This window comes from Hemiscyllium ocellatum, chromosome 1, assembly GCF_020745735.1.
Source record: "Hemiscyllium ocellatum isolate sHemOce1 chromosome 1, sHemOce1.pat.X.cur, whole genome shotgun sequence".
Lineage (NCBI taxonomy): Eukaryota > Metazoa > Chordata > Chondrichthyes > Orectolobiformes > Hemiscylliidae > Hemiscyllium > Hemiscyllium ocellatum.
In genome coordinates, this window is record NC_083401.1 from 112,182,760 (window position 1) to 112,203,720 (window position 20,961).

Consider the following 20,961-nt stretch of genomic DNA (forward strand, 5'->3'; position numbering starts at 1 on the left):
GATCATTAAAATGTAACTATTGTATAATAATTTGTTTGCTGTTGGCATCACTTTAAATATGTTATCGAGGGTAATTTCAACTACTTTAAAAATCCATTTCCAACTTAGAGCAAAAAATAGATACATTTAAAACTGGTTCTCATTTTGCTAAATTCAGATGATAAAATAAAGGAGATCAAATGTTAGTCTTATACATTTCTGTTCAGGTATAAAAGCATATTATCACATCTAACTACAAAATTGCTCATATGTCACAGAATCATGCAATGATGTAGCTCAGAAATGAACTAGCCTTTTAAGTTCATGCTGCTATTTGGCTGAAATTGGATTTTGTTTTGGCACAAGAAAGCAGGCAGCCCATTTTATACCCATTTTACATTTAATTTTCAATCAAGCTGAGCGCAAAGTGGGCTATCCACTTTCTATCAACTACCCTTTCATAATTTTACCTTAACTTTGCCTATAAATAATTATTAATCCCTGATATTCTTTAACATTTACTTGCACATACTTTTCTTTAGGCTTCTTCCTTGAGTTTTGATTGGAAAAACAGCAACAAATTGCAAAATTAAAATTATCCATGATAATGTCTCATCTTAATCTGCACAATATCTCAATACATTGCTCAATTATCTATTACCATTACATCCTATAGCCCCTATAACCAAGCAATCTTGTTTCTCAACGTTAACTGCTATGACAGCCCTTGCAAACTTAATGGAAATAGATACACTTTGTTGATATTACATTTAACAAACACTTTTTCTAAGTTTAAAATCTGAACACAGCAAAAGAGAACATATTGAAAGGCAAAGAAGTATATTCCAGAGATGGAAGCCCAGATTTACACCACAACATCTCTCTGTAAGACAGCCTTCTTGCCATGCAAAAAAAAAGCCAGAAGATTTTGGGAAGCTCAAATCCTGCTTCCAAATTTAGCATTACTCATTCCCACATGCGTGGAACTAGGGCAGGTCTTAGTTCCCAGCAACAGCTTGTTGTGTGAAATATCAGCTGGCTCTAATGAACCCAAGAGTCCCCAGAATGGAGAACGTGGAATGTGGAGATTAGACGAGGTTAAGAGCAGATCTGCTCTCAGCTTTTGGAGAGACCTTTTGCAGAGGTATTATACCTTTTGGATCTAGACTCAGGACACATTTTGGAAAGTAAACTGCCTTTGCTAGAGGCAAGGCACCTGTAGATGAGGAAAGGCACCCTTTGGGAGAGGGAAATCACCAAAGTCGTGAAAGGCAGACATTCTTCAATGAGATGTAGGTGTTAATGGTTGGGCCAGTATTTACTGTTTATTTGCAAATGCTCTGGAGCAGATGACAGTTAGCTACCTTCCCATATCACGGTAGTCCTTGGGGTTAAGAACATCCAGAGCACTGCTCTAAACAGAGCCCCAGAATTCTGACCCGGTAACAGTGAAAGAATGGCAGCATACTTGCAAGTCAGGATAGTATGTGGCTACGAGGGGAAATATCAGGTGCTGGTGACCCAAAGGTCTGTTGCCCATGTCCTTCGAGATGGTAGAGGTCACAGGTTTGGTAAGGGTTGTCATAGGAGCCTGGGTGAGCCACTTGTACATACAGCTGCACATTGGTGGTGAAGAGTGTGAATATGGATAATAATAATCATGGTGATATGGGTGCAAATCAAACAGGCTTTGTTCTTGATAGTCTCAAGCTTTTTGATGCTTTTTGAGTGCTGTTGGAGCTACACCCAACCAGACAAGTCAAGAGTATTCCATTAAAATCCTTACTTGTGTCTTTTAGATAATTAATTGGCCATAGGAAGATAGGAGGTAAATTGATTACAGCAGAATTCCTGAACTCTGACCTTCTATTGTCACCACAGTATTTATATGGCTTGTTCAGGTCAGTTTCTAGTCAATGGTACCTCCCAGAATGTTGAGACTATATTTTTAGCGATGATGATGCCATTGATTGTCAGGAGACAATATTAGATTCTCTCTTGTTATAGATGGTCCTTGCCTGGCAGATGTGTGGTATGAATGCTATTCAGCCCAAGCCTACAATCTGGTCCAGATCTTGCTGCACATGGACAGGAGCTGCCTCATTATCTGAGGAGTCACATTTTGTGCTGAACATTGTGCAGTCACTAACATAATAGCTACACATCTAACCTTAAGATAGAGGGAAGATTATTGATGAAGCAGCTGAAGATAGTTGAGCATAGATACCACCCTGAGCAACTCTAGGAGTCATACTCTGGGACTGAAATGATTGACTTCCAACAAACACAACCATCTTCCTTTTCAATAGATATGACTTCAAAAAGTGAAGAGCTATTCCCTGGTTCCCAATAACACCAGTTTTGTCAGGCCTCCTTGATGCTGTATTGGTTAAAGGATACCTTGGTGTCAAGGGCAGTCTTCTCACCTCATCTCTGCAGTTTAGTTCTTCTGTCTACGTATGGACTAAGGCTAGAATGAGGTTAGGAGTTGAGTGGGTAGCAGGATTGAAATTGAGTGGAATGAACATGTTATTGTTTGATAGCACTATCATTTTTGCTGATGGTGAGATTGATAATGGGACTGCCAAAGATATCAAGGAATTGCCAAAGCTGTTAAGTCACTATCCAAAAAATGTGGATTTAAAAAAAAATTAAAAATTTGGTATTTTGCACTGCTTAACTGATTTCCCAAGCCATCTTAATAATGGGGTGTCTATCAAGTAAGTATTTTGATGGACAGATCCAATATCCTAAAGAACTGAAATGTTTATTTACATAAGGGATTAACATTTAAGTGAAATGTCAGTTTATAACCTCAGGGAATACACATTTAAGCACACTATTTTTGCAAGGGATTAATTGAAGTATTTTGAATGTATTGAATAAATTTGTGTACCAATGAATTTTTGTTTTACTAATAATGACATTAGCAATTCCACATGCCTCCTAAGGTAAGGTCATGATACTGAAGTGAGTTGTCATGATGAGGGCAAGGTAAAGAATAGGAGATCGAATGTATGAGTTGACATTGGGGCAATAGAGAGTCATGAGTATGATGGACTCTGCCATGATTAATTTGAATTTATGAGGAGTCACTGAGGAAAGGTATCCTGTACAAATTTGCACATTGGGGTATGAGGGGTCATGGGGAGCTAGGCACATGGACACAGGGTAGCGTAGAGGACTGGAGGCCAAGGCGATGGGTACAGGTTAATAAGTTGACATGGATTGATATGTAGAGTGATGGCAGTGAAGTTGAGAATAAGAGGGATGCTTTAATCTCTTTTTGAAAAACTTTGAACAAAATTTCAGATTTTTGCTCAGCCAATCTTAGTCTGCCTGGCCAGACTCCCAAACCAGTCTGCCCATCTCCAGCCGGATCAAAACGTTTGACAGATTTTCTTCAATGTCTGTTTCATAAAGCCAAGGTTTGTCTTGCATCAACAAACCTGTGCCAGAACTGAAAGTCACCGAATGTTCTAGTTATTTCCCTTCATTGTGCACAGAAATATGTTATAACAACTTTACTCTAATTTATACTGTAAAAATCTATAGAGTGCAAAATTGATTGTGGCATTTGAAACCATTGTGATGATACAAAATAAGGCACCATAAAATTGATCAAAACTGTTTGTTTCAACAATCAGTATAAGGCGATAAACTATTACAACTAAATTGTATGATTATCAAATACCAATAACTCAAAGCATGCATAACTGAAATCAGGCTGTAGCTTTTCATCTTACATTAAATTACCTCAGATAAAAGTCAAATGCTGAGAAGCTGGGAATCTGAAAGAAATCAGAAAGGGCTGGAGCGAGAAACAGAGTTAACATTTCAAGTCAGGTACTACTCTTCTTCAGGACTGTTCTGAATAAGAATCAAATCTAACTCAAAGTGTTAATTCTGTTTCTCTCTCCACAGATGCTACCAGACTTACACATACAAACAGAATCAAGAAAAGCTTCTTTCCTGCTGCTATCAGACTTTTGAATGGACATCTTAAATGTTGATCTCTCTGCACTTTCTTGGCAGCTGTAACATTGCATCCTGCACTCTGTTATGTAACCCTGATGCACTTGTTTAGTACAATCTGTCTGTAAAGCACATAAGACGACACATTTCACTGTATCTCGGTACACTTGAGATTAATAAATCAAATCAAAATTATTTTTTCTGTTGTCTGAGGTGAGGTTGGGTTCAGAAAAGATTTACAAGGATGATGCAAAAGTTCGGGGTTCTGAGCTACAGGAAGAGGCTGAATAGGCTGGGGCTGTTTTCCCTGGAGCGTCAGAGGCTGAGTGGTGACCTTCTCGAGGTTTATAACATCATAAGGGGCATGAATAGGATAAATAGACAAAGTCTTTACCCTGGTGTGGGGGAGTCCAGAACTGGAGGGCATAATTTAGGGTGAGAGGGGAAAGATATAAAGGGGTTCTAAGGAACAACTTTCTCATGCAGACGGTGGCACTTGCATGGAACAAGCTGCCAGAAGATGGGGTGGAGGCTGGTACAATGACAACATTTAGAAAGCATCTCGATGGGTATATGAATAGGAAGTGTTTAAAGGGATATGGATCAAATGCTGACAAATGGACTAGATTAGGTTAAGATACCTGGTCAGCATGGACAAGTTGTACCAAAGGGTCTGTTTCCATGCTGTACTTCTCTACGGCTCTACGACCTGCTTAATTTACAAAATTATTTCAGATGTTCTGTCAGATAAATCAGTGTTAGGCATTCCTCTGATAGCATATCTGTCATGCCTAGTATCTAATTCCATGGTAGTAACTTGCAAGGCTGTAAAAATTGAAGACCTTATGATGTGAGCCAAATATCGGAGGCAGAACATTTAAAATTGGTGGGAGTATATCTCAGTAAATGCTGCCACCTTATTTTGCTTTTAATATGAAGGTAAATTATTAGAATGTTTTACTGCAATATCACAGATGGGCAGACTGTTAAGTAGTAATTTATTCTTTCAAGAAGCAACAGAACTAATTTATAGCCTCACAGCCTCTGTGTAGATAAACAAAAATAATTGGAAATCTTTCTTAAAAGAGAGTACTGGGGTGAAATTCCTCTGACTTTCTCCTACTTAGTTGTTATAATGTCAAATTGATTAAAGGGGCAAAGCTGAAGAGAATCTGAGGAGATCCACCCCTAATAGAATAACATTTATTGATTTAAGTGTTCACTTTATTTTGCAGGTGTTTATAACAAGCATTAACAGGTTGCCTCACGTAACGCAACTAACAGATCATAATCTGCAACACTGTGACACAAAAAGATACAAATCAAAACTAACAGGAAAAAAAACTCTTCCTTTTCCACTTTAATCAGGATTTGTTCAAACAGAAGGCTAAGATATGCTCCAATTTCTATATTTGAAACAAAATTGATTGGTTCATTTTCTTTGAAGAGTAACCATTAGAGTCATCGAGATGTACAGCACGGAAACAAACCCTTTGGTCCAACTCATCTATGCCAAAAAGATATCCTAACCTATTCTAGTTCCATTGGCTAGCACTTGACCCCAACCGTCTAAATCTTTCCTATTCACGTACCCACCCAGATGCATTTTAAATGTTGCAATTGTACCAGCCTCCACCACTTCCTCAGACAGCTCATTCTGTGCACGCACTATCTCTGCATGAAAAAGTTGCCCCTTAGGTCTCTTTTATATTTTGCCCCTCTCACCTGAAGCCTATGCCCTCTAGTTCTGGACTCCCCCACCCCAGGGAAAAGACCTTATCTATATATCCTATCCATGCCCCTCATGATTTTATAAAACTCTATAAGGTCACCCTTCAGCCTCTGACGCTCCAGAGAAAACAGCCCCAGCCTATTCAGCTTAGCTATATAGCTCAAATCCTCCAACCCTGGCAACATCCCTGTAAATCTTTTCTGAACCCTTTCAAGTTTCACAATATCCTTCTGATAGGAAGGAGACCAAGACTGCATGCAATATTCCAAACAAGGCCTAACCAATGTTCTGTACAGCTGCAACATGGCCTTCTAACGCTTACACTCAATACTCCGACCAATAAAGGAATGCATACCAAACGCCTTCTTTACTATCCCATCTACCTGTGACTCTACTTTCAACGAACTGTGAACCTGCACTCCAAAGTTTCTTTGTTCAGCAACACACCATACGACCTTACCATTAAGTATATAAGTCCTGCTCTGATTTGCTTTTCCAAAATGCAGCACCTCACATTTAAGTAAATTAAATTCCATCTGCCACTCCTCAGCATATTGGCCTATCTGATCAAGATGTAATACACATAACATTGTTATTTTAATGCAAATTGGATGCAATTGGCTACATTCTGTGCATAAACAGTTTGGTTTCAGAGGTGCAACAGAGCCTGACCATGCCTACCAACAAAAATATTCTATCATTGCAAATACGCAATCTATCATTGTACTATAATTATATAAGTGCGAACTTCCTTTCTGCCTATTCCAACCAAATCTTCCCTCATTGCCCTGTAACTGTAGATGCCAAGAAAACTATTTTGAGTGAAGTTAATTACAGTTGTAAATGTTGTGCCTTGATAAAGCACACAAAGTTCTTCCATCATTTAAGACTTTTTTTTCAATTCTGAGAGGAATTTAAATGTCATAATTTCTTCCCAACTTGTCAAGAAAATGCATGTTACCCAGGGTGTGACACTTTAAATTTTGAGCGTTCAGGACCAGGTTTTGACTTCATTTTTGACCTATTATTTACAATAAGGATAATGAAGTGGTGTTTCAGTTTTCTCCCTGCATTGCAACTTCAGCTGGAATGTGGCAGTTATCTTCCCTGTAGCTTGATGGATGGATTTTGAATTTTCAGCAGCCTGTCATGCACACAGTTAATCACATTTTGGGACGTATGGTACTGAACCATGGTAAAGAGTAATAGTAAACTACACTTCATGCCCTTTTTCAGTCGTGGCCCAGCTGTTTTTAATCAAAGTGGAGCAGTTAAGTTAGTTAATGAGTGTTGATTGATACGAAGAGAATTCAAATTGCATAATTCTATCCAATAAAAAGCTTATTTTAGGCAGGACATTCCTATAAACTGCTGTTGTAAGCCAAGTATAAATTTAAACAAGTTTTTTTTAATCCTCGTAATATATATTTGAACAGCACACAAACATTTAATTACTCTTTACAAATCGGTCAAACTTTCCTGATAAACAAAGTTATTTTTATTCTTGCTACTACTCCTTTGCATTTGTTGAAAAATTATCAGTGAGAAAGATTGCATGCCAAGTTCATGGCCCTGAAATTATGTAATTGAGTTCCACACTATTTATTACAGTTTCACTTTCTCTGCCATATTACTTAAGTGTTAACTGGTTTAATATGAAAGAGTTAGCAATTCTGTAAAAATAGGCAGATTTTCAGACAAATATGTCAAGTGCTTCACTGCAAAATAATTCCAATGTCTACGGTTTGAATATTGTAACCTCTAATGTGCAAGTAAAATCACAATTTCCATACAAAGTTACCAGTATTGCTGAGAAAAAAATAATCAACATTTTAGTAATTGCCTGCAGAGCAATTAATGGGAAAATAAACCAACAAACTCGTGACTTTTTTTGGAATATGTCAATCCTAATAGATAACCATGTTTTATTAGTTCAATGATTTACAAACTGTTTTGTTGTAGGCATTTATACATAAGTATCCATGATGCCACAATCACTCATTGCACAAATGCAACAACAAAGCAATCTACTGGTTACATAGGGAGTTGCAAGAAATACTCTCGATTAAATTCCAACATTTAAGTTAAAATATGTGATTATTTTAAATTTCTCAAACACAATTACCGTTCCCTAAATTGGTGTTCTCTCTGTCCAATCCAAGTGCCTTACTATGACATTCTTAATAATAGACTTTAGCACGAGTCCTGCTGCTGATGTCAAACTAACTGGCATTTAGTGCCTGTGCTTTCTTTCTCCCTCTTTCTTGAGTAATGCATTACATTTGCTTTCATCCTGTACACTGGGATTGATCTAAGATCCAATAAATTATGGATGTCAAGGCCAATGCATCTTTGAAAATGCTAGAACATTGGAACAGGAGCAGGTCATTCAGCCTATCGAGTCCAATCAGTCATTTAATGCAATCATAGTTGACCTGAAGTGTTCAATAAGTTTTACCCGCATTATCCCCATAATCTTTTAGACCATTGCTATCAAAAACTGATAAACCTCAACTTTAAATAAGCTCAAAGACTAAACATCCACAGCCTTCAGGGGTGGGATTTTCTAATAATTCACCACCTTCTGAGTCAAAGGTTTAAGATTTTTTCTGGGACGGGGGCAGGTTTACATTTTGATTGACAGTGTTAAGGCATACGAATGGATTCAGTATTTCTAATGTGGTGTTTGAATAGAATTCTGCCTATTATTAGAATAGAATGCCAACTTTGTGGGGAATTAATATCTTTCTGAACTGGTTACATGAAGTTTTTTTTTCTCTAAGAGAGCTCCATTAGATTGCTGAAGTTTATTTTTGGTTTCCACATGTTCCTAAGGGCTGTCCAACAACAATACCAGGTAGGACGCTATGTAAGTGGCATGGAGGAAGTGGGAGTGTTTGGATGGGTAAGGACTAGAGGGTCTGACAGCCTTTTACTGAACTGGGTTGAAATCTCAGAGAAAGGAGATAGAACTTTAGCATGATCTGCCTTGATGCTCACTTATCTGTGATTGCCTCCTAATTTCCTCCACAGACCTGTTCGTATCATAACACAGAGCTAAAATTGTGTGTAAGAGGATCCTTTCCCTTAAGGTACATCCGCTGAAAGGGAAATTTCCTAACTTGACCAATTCAACTTAGTAGCAAAAATAATGCTCAACATCTCTGTCACTTTCTTATTCCCCATTATCATTTCCATTGTCTCTGCCTGTAAGGCATGAATGTTTGTATTCATTAATTTGTCATTTTTTTTCACCAATAATGTATTTTTTAAATTGCTTTCATATCTCTTGCTCATTTACTCCCATTCTATTTTCTTTGTGTCTCTTCAACAAATTAATTGTCACTCTTTGTTGAATTTTAAAGCTTTCCCAATCCTCAAGCTTACTTGCTATGTTTGGCAATATGTGCCACTTCCTTTAACCTAGCACGATATGTAAGGTTTCTTAATAAAAGCAAATTACTGCGGATACTAGCTTTGACAAAGGGTCAGTTAGACTCGAAACATCAGCTCTTTTCTCTCCTTACAGATGCTGCCAGACTTGTTGAGATTTTCCAGCATTTTCTCTTTTTTGGTTGTAAGGTTTCTTATTCATCACAGTTCGACATTTCCCTCCATGCTTCTATTCATTGTTTCTCTACCACTAGCTGAAAATGTGTTACTGGAAAAGTGCAGCAGGTTAGGCAGCATCCAAGCAACAGGAAATTCGACGTTTCAGGCATAAGCCCTTCATCAGGTATCAGGCTTATGCCCGAAACGTCGAATTTCCTGTTCCTTGGATGCTGCCTGACCTGCTGCGCTTTTCCAGCAACACATTTTCAGCTCTGATCTCCAGCATCTGCAGACCTCACTTTCTCCTTTCTCTACCACTATACATTTTAATCAATTGACCAATTCATTTCAGTCAACTCACCATTCATACCAATGTCTTATTCTTTATTCAGGATTAAGATTCTGGTTTCACTTAACCAAATCCTTCTCAATATACAACTACTGAACTGTGATCATTCTTCCTCTGAGCTCTTTTGCTAAAGGTTTATTAATTAACCATGGTTCACTGTGCAAAGTATAATATAGCATATTCCCTAGTTATTTATTTAATACCATAACCTACAAAACTGTCTTGAAAGTATTCCATTAATTTATCCTCCACACAATTGCTGCACATATAATTTGATCAAGCTATATGAAGATTAGAGTTCACTCCATGTTTGCCGCATTATTTTTATTACACACATCCCAAATTTTCTGATTTATACTCAATTCAACAAACTCCTCAAAGCCATATTTTCTGGCCCATGTTTTCTTTTTAGCTCCATGTGAATGCGTTCTCTGGACAAAATTTACCACTCGTTTGAGTAGCACGGATAATGGTGGGAAGTTAAGTTGGGAGAATACAGAAACAAATTAAAAATAAGACACTCAAGCTGAGAAAAATAATTCTGATTTTGGCCTCAAGATTTAAACAGCAAGTTCATAATCTCACTATTGAGTGACCATGATCTTATTTCCATCTCATTATTTCCATCTCTAATTTCCAACCCACAAACCATAGTATTCCTACATTGTGGGGATATATAAAGTGTTCAGTTCTGAAGAAGGGTCACTGGATCAAAAACATTAACTTGGCTTTCGCTCTGCAGATGCTGCCATTCTGCTGAGGTTTTCCAGAAATTTCTGGTTTTGTTTCTGATTTTCATCATCTGCAGTTCTTTGTCTTTTACTTCCTTCAGGACATTACATTGGAGCTCAGGGATGCTAATGATTTGCAAGCTTCTGCCAAGTTGCTTTATCCCCATTCTTTTCATAATACTACATATGATGCATCTTTCAACGCAGCTTTATTTCTTAGACCTCACAGACTTGGCACTTACTCGGAGGTTGCCATCTTTTATGGCTTGCATTGCTTTTTAGTGCATAGACTCCAAAGTGTCAATTTACGGGCTGTCAGCCTGCATTACTTTCTTTGCCTTTCAGCACTAAGGGAGAAGCAGACAGACTGTCAGATTTCAGAGCATCGAACATCAAGTGGATAGATATGTTGCTGTAAGATACCAAAGTCAATATCACACCTATAGCATGTGCCAGCAGCTTAAATAGCATTCACACTACACGTGCTTCAATCAAACGGCCACGTGTGGAAGTCAAAGGGGAGAAACTTTAGTAGTTTCAGAAGTACTACAGCCAGTCAGGGAGCACTGCCACTGTCAGTCCAGGGCTAGTTTGATTACAATGCGGGTCACGGTCAGTCCCGCAAGTCAGGTAAGGCCAGTCTGGGGATTACAGATATGTGAGCTGGAGTGCTGCGTTCCAGGGAGTGAGACAATATTTTTCTGGAGTGAGATAAAGAAAGGGACTAAGAGTGATGTCAGTAAATGAAATAGCAATTAGTGGTGATGCATAAGTAAGAGAAGTCATAAAGTATCCCCAGTGAGTGAAGAGGAAACGCAAGGGTCAAAATGGGATCCGTTCGGAGGGGTGAGTTAGATGACAGCTTTTGAGTAGACATGATGCATGCAATAATGAAAGGTGTAGTTCATGAGAAGTGTGTGCAGTGGCATGATTAGAGTCAGCAAGCATGAGGTATCATAGAAAAGGTGATGGTGCTTAATCTTGCGGAGCATAAAATATCAATACCTTCTCGCTGCATTACACTTCAATGGCCACCGTGCATTGGCCTGGGCAACTACGTCAGTACAAGCTGGCTAAATCTCATGGTATGGCTTCCTTTACCAGTTAGCAGGAAAAATCAAACCTACAATTTTTTTGTCTCTTTTTACCACCACACCATCTGTTAACACATCTCCAGTTCCCTGTCAATGAACTGAGATGCTAAGTTCCTTTCAGGGCCACTGATTTGGGGTTATCACCAGAACACCACAGTATAAAAGCAAGTTCCTGACTTGCAACACCTAAAGTGGAGCTCAGTTTTAAAACTAGTGCCAATGACATGAATGTCACAAAATCCCAGTGATGATAAGCACATCTACCTCACCTGCCATGCAATTCTACAAGACGGATGCCAAAGAGTCCAGGTATATGACAATTTGATAAAAAGTGAAAAATGGCATGAGAAAACCAACATGGGCCGTGTCAGGTTGGGTGGCCTGAATCTCACTTGAAAAAGCATTTGCCAAAAAGATCAGTAAATTCAGCCCCATATCTTGATTTTTCAAAGTAAGGTATTTCTTACTTCAATTTATTATCATTTTCTATATTGCCTATCGCTCCTAAACATTATGTATTAGTTACAATTATTGATCATTTTGCAACCATCTCTCTGATATTAGGTATTAGATCAAACTTACTGAGGTCTATCTGTGCTGTTTGTTCAACTATTTTGTGACAAATTCTGTACAGTTTGTTCTGTTATAATGCACATTTTGTCAACACAAATTCACTGTGATGCAATTGACAAATTGAGAGCACTGTTTCTAAGTGCAAACTTTTAAAATGTGTGTTAGCAATAACTCGATTACAGTACCAACACTTTAAGCACTGTTTCTAAAGCATGATTTTTTTCTAATGTGAGGTTGCACAAGAACACAACCATCACATTATAGAAGAAATGACTATATATTCAGATATTGCACCTTTATTGTATTTCTTTATATCCCTGAAATCAATTAATGACTAATGCTCTATTACTTGTAATGATATCTGTTCCTTTCCAGCTCACTCCATTTTTATTTTTCCCAAAATCACCAATCTGCTCTGCAGTTTCAATATTGCACTTCAGCTTTTGAAATTATCCATTCTTAGAGTCCAACCCGACCTTCATTAGTTTAAAACCTTATCTACTACTCTAATTATTCAAATTGTTATGTCACTGACCTCAACTGAGTTTATGTGACACTTATCCCAATGGAATAGATCTTTCTTTTACAGACTCTCTTGAAAGAATCTCAAACATAATTCTATGTGATTGATTATTTATTGGCCACAACAGACAAATGCTCTCACTCCCATTCAATGTTGTTTTCCAAGTAGGAAGACATATCTTTTGGCACTTTAAAGATCTGCATAGCTGGAACCCCTAGGTTATTTGGACATCCACTGTTTCCAGTTTTTCCCAATTTTGAAGCTATCCTTTTTAGTTTCAAAGTAGATAAATTTCACATTTATCTGGGACACAACTCATGTACTGCCATTTTTCCCATCCACATAATCCATAGGTACCTCTGCTCTGGTGTAGTGGTACTGTCTCTACCTCTGAGCCCGGAAACACATATTCAAGTCCCACCTGTGTAAAACATCTCTTAACAGATTGATTAGAATACATTTCTGAGGACAGTAAATTTGGATTTGTAGCTACTGCATTATCTAAGTGGGTGGCACAGTGGGTGGCACGGTGGCACAGTGGTTAGCACTGCGGTCTCACAGCGCCTGAGACCCGGGTTCAATTCCCGACTCAGGCGGCTGACTGTGTGGAGTTTGCACGTTCTCCCCGTGTCTGCGTGGGTTTCCTCTGGATGCTCCGGTTTCCTCCCACAGTCCAAAGATGTGCGGGTCAGGTGAATTGGCCATGCTAAATTGCCAGTAGTGTTAGGTAAGGGCTAAATGTAGCGGAATGGGTGGGTTGCGCTTTGGCGGGTCGGTGTGGACTTGTTGGGCCGAAGGGCCTGTTTCCACACTGTATGTAATCTAATCTAATGTAATCTAATCTAATCTAAGTGATTATAAATAGTGAAATGCTGACATTCCAACACAGATCTTCGCAAATCCCTACTCTGTCTTTGTTCACCTATTACAAGGAAAAACAGAAAATGCCGGAACAAGGCAGCAAGCCTGGCAGCATCTGTGGAGATAAATCAGAGTTAAAATTTTAAGTCGAGTTCCCTTTCTTTAGAACTAGATCTCTTCTCACTAAACTTGAAACGTTAACTCTGATTTCCCTCCACAGATGCTGCCAGACCTGTTGACTTTTTCCAGCAATTTCTGTTTTTGTTTCTGATTTCCAGCATATGCAGTTGTTTTGCTTTTCTCTTCCATCAGTTTCCTGTCCAGATCGATTATTGTTTTAAATTCCACAAGCATCAATTTTAGTTAACAGGCTCTTATAAGGAACCAATAAGGAACTTTACCAAATGTCTTTTGAAGATCTGTATAGAAGAAATTCACATGCACCCTCTTTTCCAATGTTTTAGTTACCTCTTCAGAAAATGTATGCACTTCCCAGCTGAAATCTTTGGATAATTATTTAGAATTCTGACCATGGATAACCTTTTCTATTCCCAAGCTAAGGCTACTGAGGTCATCTCCAGCCTTTCAATCATCATCCCCAGTAGAAATGAACTAACTCAGGACTATAATTTATAATTAACTGCAGATGGTGCACAACAAATTTTTGTTTAACTGTTATTGGCCCGCTCGCTCTACATCAGAGCCATTCAAATTCAGCTCAGCAAATCAGAGCTACAAATTTGTTTACTTTGACTAGAATTAGTAGAAATAGAGACTTTAAATTACACAGAAACTTCCATGACTTCATCTGTTCTCTGATAGTTGAAAGTGTTCAATGTATTCCTTAATTATAGACTCCAGCAATTTCTTGACAACAGATTAACTGGCTTGTGATTCTATTTTTTTCTCTCACAGGCTTTCTGAATAGCAGGGTGAAATATACAGATTTTCATTCTTGCTCATCAATAGCGAACAGAGAAATTTCACCATACTGCTGTTTAGCTCTCCAGATCCATAGAGTCTGATGCCAATTAGGACATGTTATAATTAGGCAAAAGGCTCTCGGATAGTAAAGAAAATGCATTACTATCATGATATTATGGAAATAAAGATTCTCTTAAGATACCATTCTGGCAGTTTTTTTCATAATCTCAAGATGTCTCAAAGTGATTTTAAAATATTTTCACTGTTACAATATAGATCAACTAGCACTTGCACAGTAAGGTTGCATAAACTATAGCTCATTCATATTTTTTATCTCATGGTATTGGTTAAAAGGGTTCACTCGTAGAACTCTTGCTTTTCTTCAAACAGTGTGATGGGTTTTATTTTGTCCACAAGAACTAGCAATTCAAAATGGCCCCTAGACATGGCACGTTCAACAAAGAAGCACCAGCCAAATACTACACACAAGTGTCAGCCTAGGTTACATACAAGATTAAAAGTAGAACTTGAACACACGACTTTCAACTCAGATGAGGTGACTCCTCAATCAGTGAAGAGCTGCGCACACTCCTTTTAAGGGACAGGCAGAGTTTTGACTGCCAAATGCTCCATTAACATTACGATGGCAAATTGAGACATTTGGTGTGCAATTATTTTAACATTGACCCTTTTTTTGTGTTAGTGGGACAGGCATGGACTTGTGCTTAAACGGAACATTGTAGGTTATTCTTAACAGGACAAAAGAAAATTTGTTCCATGGATTTATGTGGACTAAGGAAAGCCCAAATTTTCCTTTTGGCTTTACACTATCATCTCATGTCTGCGGATGCACAATAGCCACTCACTCTCTGCAATTTAAAGTGGCAGGTCAGTCTGTTGGCAGGTGACCAAAATTACCCAGGTAAGTCTAAATCATAAAAGGGGTTCAGTCTCCCTCTTTGCCCCCAACAGTCTCCCTCTTTGCCCCAATTCATCCAAATAATCTGGATATTTGCAACATTCTGCATAACTCAAACTGATAGCAGCACATTTGTCAGCAGGGCAAATAAGGTACTTGGTGGCACAGAAGAAACATCAAAATTAACCTAACCCATCCAGTGAGGTCAAGCCAGGTCAATACATATTTCACCTTGGTTTACTCCTCATTGCAGAGTAAATGTAAACAGGATGTAAATCAAAGTGTTTGACTCATACCCAACTTATTCCCTTTGGGTAGGTTAATTTATCATTTATGTTTGGGATTTCACTAAGTGGTGAAGATATATGAATATGTGATTCAAGAATAAATTAGTGCAACAATATAAAGCATAGCTATTGTACATGAAATGTTAATTCAATTCCAATGTACTAACAGCACAGATGCAAAAGGGTGAGCACTTTTTCCACATGGATTATTTTGCTGTTTTGTATAACAAGAAAAGACAACAATGTTTACTTTAACATGAATTTAAATTTGAAAAGTTTCTCTAGCTGCATGAAATTAACCTGGTTCCTTGGCTTTCTCAATCTGTGTTTAAAAACTATACTGTGATAAATGTGTCTCGTCTTACAGGAAGCCTTTTATCACAGTTCAGATATGTCCTGGCAATATTTGAATTTGTAAAACAATGGTGCAATCAAAAATTCAAAATTAATAGCCATGAAATCCCAGACACTCATAAGCATCCAGTTATTATTACTTCCTTATGGATATAACTTCCTTGCTTCTTACAGATGACAATACACTTTCAGGGTTCTGAAAGGCAAATTCTGCTTGCGGCTAAAGTACTGAGCAGACTTAGACTGTGGAAATAATGTACTTCGCTTAACATAAAATATGGGAAACCATAAAAACAGGATACTGCTTTGTGCATTAGAAATTGAAATATCATTATAGAAAGTTATGATATGGCTTGAATTCCTAATCAATTAGGTTTCCGAATCAAGCAGAAGAAAGAGTTTGATAGATTGAAGATTCAAATAATACACTGAACAGTGGCAGAAGTTTTATTGCAAGAAAAATGTATTTATTCAAACTCTTTTCAAGGTATTTCAGAAATTCTGTGATTCTGTCATTTTCCATAAAGCTGTGGATGAATATTTATATGGTAATACAGTGAAGGTAAGTTCAGTCTGTAAATGGAATAAGCGAGTTATTGTCTTGTTCACAGGATGTCCAGAGTGCAATATTCCTGCTGCCCACATACAGACATATTGTTACATGAAAAGTACCTTCCAAACTGCTTTTGCAAATATCAGGCATAGCAATAAATCAATTATGGGAGGAAGCAATCCAACTAAGTCACGCTGCAAATTTCAAATAGTTACCTAGCATGTTCAATGTTGCAAGTCACACTTCCAACTGTGGTTTAATTACCTCCAAGAGATTAAACTTAGAGTGATTCAAGCCTCTGTTCCTGTATTTTTTGACACTTTTATTCTTCCCTTCTAAAAGGCAGCATCTGTACGGGCAGACATTTCTACACCTAGTGATATGATCCAATATTTTGCCCGAGCAGCTATTCTTCAGGGCTAGATTTTACGTAAATAGCATCACAGCTGATTCTGATAATCATCTTGTTTCCATATAAGTTAAACAATAGACCTATAGTCACTGAATGTAGATCAGGAGATCTGGTTGATCTTCTCTTCTGTTTCTGAACTGCAGAACTACTGCTGACTAGCTGATTTAGGACATGGGATGGAAGTAGTCTGGTCAATACTACAGCTTGTGTTCATGAACCATTAATAAGGATTCTCTTTTCTTAAATAACTCACTGAATATGTTTATTAACATAAATGCACATATCATTAGTGATGCATCTGGAGGGAACTCTACACTTATCCTAAGGACTGACATTTCGCTGTTCATTTACAATATGCCCAGCAAACACCTTGTGCATATCTTTAACTAGTGCATTATGTTGAAAAGCAAAAAAGGAAGTGATGCAAGTGTGATATTTATGTGTAGGAAAAAAATATGTTCTAATGAAGATATCAAAGCACAGTTCCCATGAATATGTTAATGACAGAAGATCACGCAGGATTGAAGTGTCACATGTGACTGAACATTCCTGGAACTTTCAGTTTCACACCTTGGTAAATGAACAAGCACATGCAGAAGCCGATTATATATACAAGATGGGTTGGGAAACTTGTGCTGTTGGGAAAAGGGTAAAATTGGAAGATACATATATAAATAATAAATAAATGTTTTTAATTCAGGAAACAGAAACGCATGTAAACTAAACACTGATTTAGTATGTAAAATCAGCTATATTTCTGTCTACTATATTTACTACTACCTGAGACAGTAACTGTAAATAAATAGAAAATAGTGTAACAAAATGTGAAGGCTCTTGTGTAATATCTGAATAACCATACTACTGTAGTTAATACTGGAACAAAGAGTATAATTGTGAAATACTGACTGAAAAACATTTTGTCATTCAATTACATGACAGTTTAGTATGATCAGTGCATTTCTGTTCACAGATGTGCAAAGCACTGACTGTCAGCTTTCAGAGCTTTTAACACTCAAGCTATCTCACAGGTTGATACTTTGGATCAGACCCAACTGAGCTACAAAGAATTGGATGTTAGCTTTCCACTAAGATTCTGGGGTTATCAAAGACTTCTGTACAAATGTGAAAGAAAATAGCTTAGAGTAGCCTGGAGAAGGTTTATTATTTTGGCACCAATTTGTTGAGCCAATTTACTAGGAGCTTACCTGCAAATACCATCAATGTATATTATTTTGTTGTGCACTAATTCAGTACAGTGGGACTTTAGCAGGCAGCATATTCTTATGACAGTTATATACCCTTCTCCAGCATGCCCTGGTTAACAACTGTTGTAATTTCCAACTCCTATTGTGCGAGCCAGTGAAGGCCCTGCAGAGGATTATGGTGGGGCGCTGAAAGCCCTATGGAGCAAAATAAGAAAGATCTCTCCAACGATTTTCAGTACAGTGACCCTGGGTAGTATGGTATCGATGACTGATATTGGTTATCTCTTGCCCGGTCTCAATATCCTTCTGTGTTTATAGCCGCATGGACAGATGCAGCACATCTGGATGAAGATGACTCATCTGTGGAGACATTAAAGATTTTAATTCATTAATGATTTGAACTCAACTTCTGGTAGAAATACATGATGAAGTCTGAAAATGCCACAGAGGCATAGATTAATTTAAATAGTTCAACTGCAACTTATTAATATGGACAGAAAATACTATTCATGTGAATTAATTACTTTACAAGCGCAATTTAGCAAGCTGATTAAAGTAGACATTATGAACTATGCTTTTGAACTACATGTACTGCTCAGGGAGATTTTTTTTAAAAGAAACACTATATTTCAAACTTACCAGACTGTTCAGACTCTGATGACATACTAATTCCCTCATGGAGTAAATAGTTGTTTTGACGATCATGTATTCAGGCCAACAAAGTATTTTTTGATTCAGTGCTTTGATGGCTTCTTTGTTGTCCTGTGGACTTTTTGCTTTTATTGTGATCCACCTTCTTTTTTTTTCATTCATTTGAGATATAACGTGATGCAAACAAGCCTGTATCATTGAGGACTATTTGACACTTTAATGACTGCTGGTGATATAATGGTCCAGTCCTGTTTTTAATCCTTGTTTGGTCACAGGTGTAGATTAAATTCCAAATAATTAGCCATTGGTTGTACAAATAATTCCACCAAAATAAAGACATTACTTTAGTCTTTAGGGCCAGTTTGCCAAAAGAGTCCAGGCTATAACCACCAAGAGCAAATATTCACACATTGCAAGTATATATCCTCTTCATACTTGATAGCCAGAAAATTAGCATTCAACTTGCACATCCTAATCCATGCAAAAGGATTTTGTGTATCAAGTGTGTATTTGGAACATTACCATAATAATCTTCAATGCATATCTGCATACAGTATGGGCCACAACTTTAACTGAAAGCACAAGTGAATGTGCTTTGAATAAGTTAAAATTAGGCTTCATAGGTTGTGTGCTTCATTATTGCTTGTTGAAACGGAAATAGAAATAATTTATAGTCAGTTGAACTCCTGTGTCTCAAAATTTGTAAATTTGCACAGCTGCTGCCTAAATTGCTGATTATTTCCAGTATTCTGTTCTTATTTCAGGATAGCATACAATTTTGGCAATAAAACTGTCAAAGTTTCAGCATTCCAAAAAAAAACTGCTTTTGTGATTTAATAAATCTGAACTGTTTTAATTTCTACAAAGAATTTACTATATTCTAGCTTCTGAATTTTCAACTATTTATTAAATATTACACATACACTGACACAAGCTGTTGTGAATCGTTGTGTCTTTCTGATTTTTGCTGCTATACTGAACTCCAATAAACAATGTTGTTAGAATGATAATGGAAACTAAATAATGCAGTGCATCAATGTTGTTCAGATAAGAAGGGAAAGCATTGAATGGAGCTCCCAATCTTGTTAGGTGGCAGCAATATTGCCTGGATTAAAATAGGAATAGGGTAACTCTCAGTGATGATAGCATCAGGTTTAAATAGATGTGATGCATGCATAAAGAAGTGCTTCTTGATTGAAATTGTTATTATTCACTGAGTCATGGCCTAGATTAATTTGCCATTTCATGACAAATGAATATGGGAGAACATCAACTAAGTGCTGGGGAAATGAACTAAGGGAAAACAGATAAGAAAGAACAAAGGCTAAGGTATCAGAGATACATATGATAACAAAAATTAAGAGATCGGAATAACTTTCCAACTGTAAAAATACAGACTTATGAATCAAATATGATTATTTGTTCTTTCCATACACAACCTAAATTTTGCTTCTGAAATACTGACACTGAACACACTTCTGTCTTTTCAATTCTGCTTCTTTTTGTATTCAGTGGAATGTGGGCATTATTATAAGATTACCATTTTTTGACAATACTGAATTTTCTTTAAAGTTCAGAAAATGGTAATGAGCTGCTTTCTTAAATAGGAGTGGACTAACTGCTGAAAATTACCATGTCATGGTGATTTGGTAAAGCTCACATAATGACTTGCTAGGTCATTTCAGATTTAACCAGTTTGCTACAGCTCAGAATAAAATATTTACCAGATGTGTTCAGGATTTTATTCTCTAAAGGACATCAATGAATCAGACATTTCTGCAACATAAAAAGTAGTTTCATAGTCACTATTAGTAAAGGGCAGCCACTCCATGGATATAAAATTGGCTGAGGGGCAGAAACATTGCTTAGGCTTCAGTTAGACAACTCTGTTAAATTCTGGATACTATATTTTAGGACGATGTTAAGACATTAAACGGGATAAGAATATATTTACTAGAAACATATCACAGACCAGGGATATCAGCTACACGGAAGGACTGGAGAAGCTATGGTTGTACTGTTGACTGTCAAAGAGATTTCATGGCATATTTCAATATTATTAATGATTCTTCTGAGTATGTAAGAAGGTAGAAACAGTTTTCAGTGTTGGAGTACAAATATTTAAGGGAATTGTTATGATCTCAAATGTAATTTCTGAAAGAGTGATGCAAGAAGATTCAATAGTAACATGAGAAGTCAATAAACAGTTGAACAGAAAAATTCAATAGGGCCTAAGGGAATGGCAACTGGATTAGGATGAAGCGAATGTCTCTAACAAAGAGACACA

General features: G+C 37.3%; 1 protein-coding gene across 3 annotated transcripts in view; it reads right to left on the bottom strand.

Moving 5' to 3' along the window:
* pcdh7b (protocadherin 7b) overlaps positions 1–20,961 on the bottom strand; it is a 381,205-nt gene that overhangs the window by 324,514 nt on the left and 35,730 nt on the right. Inside the window, exon 2 of one of the 3 annotated variants that reach the window (XM_060825076.1) lies at positions 17,697–18,383. The exons of the other annotated variants lie outside the window; for them this stretch is intronic. Within the exon in view, the coding sequence (XP_060681059.1) occupies positions 18,336–18,383 (48 nt within the window). The 3' untranslated portion in view covers positions 17,697–18,335. Of the gene's footprint in view, positions 1–17,696; positions 18,384–20,961 lie in introns of those variants that run through there. 3 annotated transcript variants of the gene reach the window in all.